The sequence below is a fragment of the Spinacia oleracea genome, chromosome 6 (genome assembly GCF_020520425.1).
Source record: "Spinacia oleracea cultivar Varoflay chromosome 6, BTI_SOV_V1, whole genome shotgun sequence".
NCBI lineage: Eukaryota > Viridiplantae > Streptophyta > Magnoliopsida > Caryophyllales > Amaranthaceae > Spinacia > Spinacia oleracea.
The window spans coordinates 129,609,609-129,617,370 of NC_079492.1; the positions used below are offsets into that span (position 1 = coordinate 129,609,609).

Consider the following 7,762-nt stretch of genomic DNA (forward strand, 5'->3'; position numbering starts at 1 on the left):
TAATTCCATGTGGCGCTCTACTCCTTCAATTCAACACATGTCATTCCATGCATCTACATATATTCCAAAATTTCAAAAACACATGTATAGTTTATACGAAATTCAAATCCATGACCACTTAATTCAAATACTAACGACTTATCCACCTAGTTATGTCATGCTACATGTTACTTTTTGCAAATGAAATATAATAACTGATGATAAAATCAATAACTAAATAAGAGTAGGAGTTAATTATGATTATTTCTCTACAAAAAAAAGGCATAGTTAAAATTATCCAAGTAATACTCAGGGCATCGTCCGAGTAAAAAAATAGTTATAGGAAATAACCCATCTTATCTACTCCTAAACTTCCCTCATAAACACATTTTTTGTTTTGGACGGGAACACATTAATTGAGGTAGACTAAGGGAATGCTTGATTGAGGGTAATGTATTAAAAGGGTAATAAAAGTCAAACTAAGGTATTTGAAGGTGATGATGAGGGGATGAAGTGGTGGCAAAGAGAACAAGTTAGTGTTGGCAAGAAGAAAATAAAAGGAAAGGGGGGACAAATACCCTCATCACGGGGGGAAAGTTACCCACCATCCACTAGGGTGATTATTACCCTCATTTGGGGGTAATTACTTCTCCCCTTCCTCCCTTCTCCTCACAACACCACCACTACCACAACTTCTCATCACAATACCACCACACCACCCTCTTTGCAACCACCTCAATTCACCTCAATTGTCCTTTTATTATGGTGGTTTGACTTTTATTACCCCCATAATCCATTACACTCAATCCAAGCGTGCCCTAAGTAATTAAAGTATTGTTTTCATATTATAAGCATGAGACTTTTCTTTCTTCTTTTTGACATAGGAAGCATGAGAGTTATTAATTAATAATTACTATTATGTGTCCGTGTTATTGCACGGGTACCTATAAAAAATACGGATGACTATGTTAATTACAATGTTTATTATTTGGTAATATCAAAACGTTTCTAAACATTGTATGTCCCTTATGGAAAAATGTATCCAAAATTAAGTTATAGATTTAATTATGAGAGTCTAAAAAAGTATGAACATATTGTCTACCTTCTCTAGCCCGAATAATCATAATCCGCAAATCTCGATATTCATATTGGTCACGCAACATGGTTCGAGCATTCCGAAACATCGTAGCATATGGATTTACATTGTCAAGCATTTTTGTAGTCCTTCTATATAGGATTATGGGGCTTATCATAGAAGATTCAGAACCATCTATCACATGCATGCGATTTTGTACTTCGTTGTCAATGGCATAAATGTACAATTACACCAACTTTAGCAAATTTTTTGGCTCTGCGATTAAAGATCCAATTTTATGATGATTATTACCACTTATGCGGAAGACATAGGGGCCTCTACCGTCATTAACGGTGTTGTCAATTATTTCTACCGCCCATAAACGTGAATGCCAACAAAGAATTGAATGTTCGAGGTTTATATCTCAAATGGTGATTCGACAAAAGGGACTTGAATACCTTCATTTTATTTCTCATTACCTTTTACATTATTTTAATACCTTAATACCCTCACTTACCCACTTGTATTTTATTAGAATTAACTCACCCTCTTTAAACGGTGTGCCGATCAAGTGCACCATTTATTATATATGGATGGAGTATGTTATTTTTCTAATCATATCAATCACACGTTACTATATATAATTCCTTCATCCCAAACTAAAGAGGGTTTACTAATGTTTAGTTGTCTATAATATTAATAATCATGTTTTAGTTAGGCTTAGATCTTTCTTCGAGAATAATGTAGCCATTTAACAAAACTAAAATTAAAAAGGAAGCAGAGGAAAGAGTTGCAGTAATCAACAAAGTGGCAACTAATTCAAATGCATCTCATATATTTTTTGGTACGATAGTTAGGAGGACATCCAGATTTCAAAAGACTCGAATGTGGCAGAAGGCTCTTCTTCGAAGACAAAGGGCTGTGCTCCTTTTGTTGTTAGCGATTCAACAATGGATAATCCGATTACCATTGTTGAAATGGAAGATGGAGAAATCACCAACAATTAATTCTCCCAAGTGCCTTAGTAGTGTTTCATCTTTTTGCTTATATAGATAACCAAGATTTTTTGTGGCCTCAAGGTTTATCTAGGTTGTTGGGATATTTTGTAGTAGGGAGGTATGATATTATCGTTATTTTCTTCACCAGAAGGGAAGCTGATTTGTACCGAACCTACCTTAATGTTTTATTAATATACTCTTTTTTTCATGTGTTAAAAAATCTATGTGGTGTAGTGGTATACCAAGCTTAGTCAAAGGACATCTAACTCAAATTATTAAGCATAATCTTCATTCTTTCTCTTCTTTCTAAGATTTCTCTTTCAAACTTCAACAATTTATACACAATTACTCGTCCTTACGCCAACAAAATTAATAGGTTTGCTGACTCGTGTAATTGCATATATTTTTATACTTGGTAAACTAAGAGTATTCCCTTAAAAAAAAAAAAAATCTAAGGGTACACTAGTAGAAAAAACCCTTATTGCAGCGGGCTTTTAGACCCCTGTTGCAGCGTACATCGTATGCTGCAACTGGGGGGCCTGCAACAAGTCTGAACTTGTTGCAGCGTACATGTTCGCTGCAAAAAGTGATTTGTTGCAGCGGGCTTTTAGATGTACGCTGCAACAAGTGCCAAAAAATTGGCAAAATTTTGGACTTGTTGCAGCGTACATATAAAAGCCCGCTGCAACAGACCCAACTTTTTGCAGCGTACATTTATTTGTACGCTGCAACAAGTCTGAATTTTTGCGAAATTTTTTTCCCTTGTTGCAGCGTACAACATATATGTACGCTGCAACAAAGCACTTTTGGCGGGAAAATTCTAATTTTGTTTAGGGATACCTAGAGTGCCTTGCACCAAATATAGATGGGCACGTTTGTACTAGCAGCACACCAGACAGAGCCGAAATGCCACAGAAGCTTAAGGCAGATGGGCACGTTTGTACTAGCAGCACACCAGACAAGGAACAAATAGGAGATAATGGCAAAGCCTAACATGTAAACTTTTCCATGAAGCAAAAGGTATCAATAAACAAAATCTGAAAATGGTGGCCAAGCAGATGATCACTTGAGTATTCACATCATCTACCAACCAAAGGGAAAAAAAAACTAAATTAAAGAAGTCAAAGTACATGTAGTTAGTCTAAGGAAGCCTCTTGCAAAACATTGTATTGTATTTCTCTTCAACTCAATCAAAAACAGTCATGACATTCAAAATTGGAATAGTCCTATTCATAGAAGTTTATGGTTTCAAGAAAGATTTGAACTTGTTGGTCCAGCACCAAAGCTTCCAGCTCCACGACCAAAGCCTGACCTACCACTAGAAGAACCCTGTGAAATAATAAAATATGTATCATCAAACACGAATCTGGTACAATGGGGAGAGGGGAGACAATCACAAACTCACACCTTATACGACCACAGACAAAGAGTAAGCCCTGTTTTAGGCAATATAAAATCAGCCATCTAATACTGGTTCTATCCATGATCCACATGTTTACACATCCTTCAGGAGGTGACAAGGGAAATATATAGCATTGTATTCATACAGATTAATTTACCTTTCACGCAAACACTATGCTTTTATATAGAGGAAATTCAGATCCAAATAGAATTATCAACTAAGTCTTCTAAGTACCGGTATTCTGGACAAAGCTATCTCAGCAGCTGAACTGGGCCTAGGATCCAATCTCATATCCATAACCCTTGAATAGGTTCATAGAATATTGTAGAATTATTTATATCCAAATTCTACACATCACTGATATTCAACAACGCCAAAGTAATGGCAACAAACACATGACACGTAGGATTCCACTCTATTGCATATATCTTCTTCACAAATGTGATCAGTTCCATCGTTTTAAGTTACAGAAGGTAGTACAGCATATCATTCAGTAGATAACTAGGTATAGCTCGCTTCACTGAATCACCGGAATGTAACGTAACAACATTGTAATAAAAATTCAGATCATCAAAGAAAATAAATATTAGGGTCTTAATAGTTAATACGGAGTACTATCCAAGTGCAATTAGGACTATTAAAAAACAGAAGCTACCCAAGAAACTCAATTAGCACTATCAACGTTTCACACTTACCCCAAATGATGGTCTGTAATCAGCAGGAGCACCGCCCTTGTCACCGGAATCACCTTCACCACGAGGTCCAGAACGGTAGCCATCCCTATCACCAAATCTAGGCCTGTCTCCTTCAAATCGCGATCCCCCACTGGTAAAAAATTCAACAACATAACAACCAAGTTAGAAAGCTGACATCCAATTTGAAAAAACAACAATATCAGCAGAGCGCCACTAATAAGATAAGTTTGTACTCCGTATTAAACTTGTGTTTACCATCAGAAGGGAAATCACAATTATGACAACCTTAACCATTTTGACTATAAAAAAAAAAGAGCAAGCCATTACCGTGGGCCAGGTGCGCCGCCCATTGGCCTGCCAGCAGGCTTCATCTGCTTCTTTAAGGTAGCAGGGACAATCTCTGAGGGAAGGTTGAGGTAAGTACGAAGGAATTCAATACCCTCGTTGGTCAAGAACCAGTAGTAGTGCATCCAAGCAAAGGTCTCCCTCACATACTCCTTGGACTTAAAGCTTTGCATCAGCTTGATCACTTGCAGATTCGGGACATCAATGTCAGGGTGCTTTGCCAAGTTATAATCTTTCTTTGCAAAGCAAACTCCCTCTGTTCAAAATTCATTCCAGTTCTAAATCAGTACAGAAAGCTTGCATTTCTGAATCACTTTGATAACAGAAAAATCTCTTATGGTTCTGATTAAAGAACTCCAAAAGATTAACTATGAGTCTATAACTGACAAAAGCTAATTTAAAAAGGAAATCTACAAACAAATAACATACAAAACTCAATGCGATTATGAGATACAAATAATGGAGTAGCACAAGCCGTATCACCGTCAAGTCACAACAGTAACGCGGTGCAGCCACATTCAACATTAACAATTCAACGATTTCAACCTAGTGCAGCTAATAGAACATTGGTTTGTACTCCGTACATTTATATGATAGTAAAATCTAATCACCTTGGGAAGCAATTCTTAATTAAGATATGTTGTTCACAAATCATACCTCTGGCTATCTGTGACCACGAAAGACAAAGCCTAAACCAAATTGGTGCTAAAAGTTACTGTTCCACACTTCCACCTATCACTCAGACATGTAAATATATCCCAGAGTTACCACTTCCTTAAATACCCCAGTATCCCAATCCAATATTGAAATTTGGGATAAATGAAAGATAACACATTTCAACTGTCAAAATGAAATACTCCGTAATATAAATTTAAAACCAACCACATTGGAAAAAACCCAGATATTCATATCATATTGCCATAATCTAATCAATTATTCACTAATAAAAATAAATTAAATTTAAGTGGGAAATGGAAGTCTGTTCATATAAAATTGCACCAAACACAAAAAGGAAACCCATAATTTAGATCAAGAAAGAGAGAGATGACCTTGGAAGAGGTACTTGCTGATCTCACGGCGGTTCTGCTCAGTCATGATCTGTTCAACAATACCCAAAATTATTATGAAATTTCACACACAAATTAAAAGGAAATTGAAGAATGAGAAATGGAAAATACCATGTTGACGGAAATACGAAGAAGGGATCTGTGGGAATCGATCAAATGGTGAAACTTGCAAAGGGAATGCCGCAATAAACCTTGAAATAAAGCTTAAATCGCAGAGAAACCCTAGTTTTGTTCTTTCGTAGATTTTAAAAGACCCCGTTTAATCGTTTAATAATTGAAAAACAGCCAAAAAAATCAAAATAAAAACGAAAATCAAAACGAAAATCAAAAACGAAAATCAAAACGAAAATCAAAACGAAAATCAAAAACGAAAATCAAAAACAATAATCAAAACGAAAATCAAAAACTAAAATTGAACCCTAATCTGAAAACGAAAATAAAAAACGAAAATAAAAATTGAACACACCATACCGAAACCACCGGAACCACGACGCCGAGCAACCACCGGAACCACGACGCGACGGGGAGATGCTGAACCCCCGGCCGACCAAGAATATATCTTTCAGTGACAGGCCGCGCGAGAATTGAACGGGATGGGGGAGATGAGGCGAGAACACCACACACCGGCGAAGACAGCGATGCAGGGCTGAGCAACGCTTGGGTTCGACGGCGACGCAGGGCTGAGTTCGACGGCGACGCAGGGCTGAGTTCGACGGCTGAGTTCGACGGCTTGCTTGGATATTTGTTTAAGGGAAAAAGCTTGGAGCTAGCAGAAAAGGAACAACGTACGTTTGAGCGCGGTTTGTTGCAACCTAGGAAAGTAAAAAATTTGAAACGCGGACTTGTTGCAGCGGGCAATAACATGTATGCTGCAATAAAGTCGGGTTGTTGCTGCGGGCTTTTATTTTGTACGCTGCAACAAACACATTTGCTGCGAACAACTAAAATGTACGCTGCGATAACCCTTTAAAGGGTTTGACCCGCGTTGACCGACTGGTTGTTGAAGCGTATTTATACATGTACGCTGCAACAAGGGGGCTGCAACAGGGGTTTTTTCTACTAGTGGTATGTTTCAATTCTGCTTCGATGGTTGAAATGGTGATTTTCTCTCGAAAATGGTCCTTTCTCTAGATTTATCAAATTCTCACATCTAGTTCCTCTTATTCTGTTTTTCTTTAGTTGTAAATTTATTTTTAATTGATCTAATCCTTGGTTAATATTTTTTTTTTCATATTCTTATGTGTTATTTTTTCACCATTTTTGTTGGAGTTTTCCGGTTTAATTTAATTAGAATGACATGAAATTGGGTAGAATATAGATATGCATATTACATTAGTAGAGAAATTAAATTGTAGCGGCAAGTGGAAAATGCAGAGCTGTTGAAAATATGTACAGTTTTGCATGTAGGCTTAGAAGTAATTTTGTGTAATTTAATTTTCAATATATAATTCTGCCAAAGTTATAATATTTTTATTTTTATTTTCCTATTGTGTAACTATGTAGAATTCGATTTTCCATGGCTAAAATATGTTTTTTATTTTTTGGTAGTAGCTAAAATATGTAACGTTTTCATTTTGTACTATATATTTGTCATGAAATTTGAAAGTGAATAATTGTTCTAAATTATTTCCTTATTCTATCATGTCCACTAGTTACCCTTTATTATTGTTATTTCCAATTTAGTCTCCCCATTAATTTGTGTGTGGGTGATTTTGCTGATTTGTTAATTTTTTTTTATTTTCTGATCTTCCTTAAATAACGAAGCATGAGAGGTGAGGATTGGGGTTTTGAATCCCTCACATTCCTCACCACTTTGCTTTAATAATATAGATTCATAAAAATATGACTTTTAATGAAAAGCATTTAGTTTATTTACTAATTATTGTTTTGAAAATAACTTTAATTTATATTATTGTTCCGTATATTAATTTAAAAAACCGAGCATAGTTATGGGATTACCTAGTTAATTTCCAAACAAAAGTTAATGAAACACATTTCAAATCTTAGGAATTTTTTTGACAAAAAGATCTAAAACGTGGGATTGAAAGGGCATAGAATGAATAAATGACAGTAGGACCTTTGAGGTAACTAGGTCATTGACTTTGTAGCAAGAAAACACTAACTAAAAAGATTGAGACATGTACCCTTAGCCTGTTGAAATTATTAAAAACCAAATCAAAACCTTTTTTTCTTTTTCCTTT

The 7,762-nt window shown here is 35.8% G+C and overlaps 1 protein-coding gene across 2 annotated transcripts; it reads right to left on the reverse strand.

Moving 5' to 3' along the window:
* Window positions 1–3,022: 3,022 nt before the first annotated feature.
* On the reverse strand, window positions 3,023–6,440 carry LOC130462730 (40S ribosomal protein S10-3-like). Of its 2 annotated transcripts, none has more exons than XM_056831570.1 (5): window positions 6,033–6,440; window positions 5,544–5,592; window positions 4,477–4,750; window positions 4,150–4,279; window positions 3,023–3,381 (listed from the first exon to the last, which is right to left on the reverse strand). In XM_056831570.1, exons 1-5 carry the CDS (start codon window positions 6,423–6,425, stop codon window positions 3,301–3,303), a joined length of 927 nt encoding a protein of 308 aa, XP_056687548.1. In that variant the 5' UTR covers window positions 6,426–6,440; the 3' UTR covers window positions 3,023–3,300. The 2 variants fall into 2 exon arrangements, with proteins under 2 accessions (XP_056687548.1, XP_056687549.1); XM_056831571.1 differs by lacking the exon at window positions 6,033–6,440 and adding an exon at window positions 5,673–5,933.
* Between the last annotated feature and the right edge of the window lie 1,322 nt (window positions 6,441–7,762).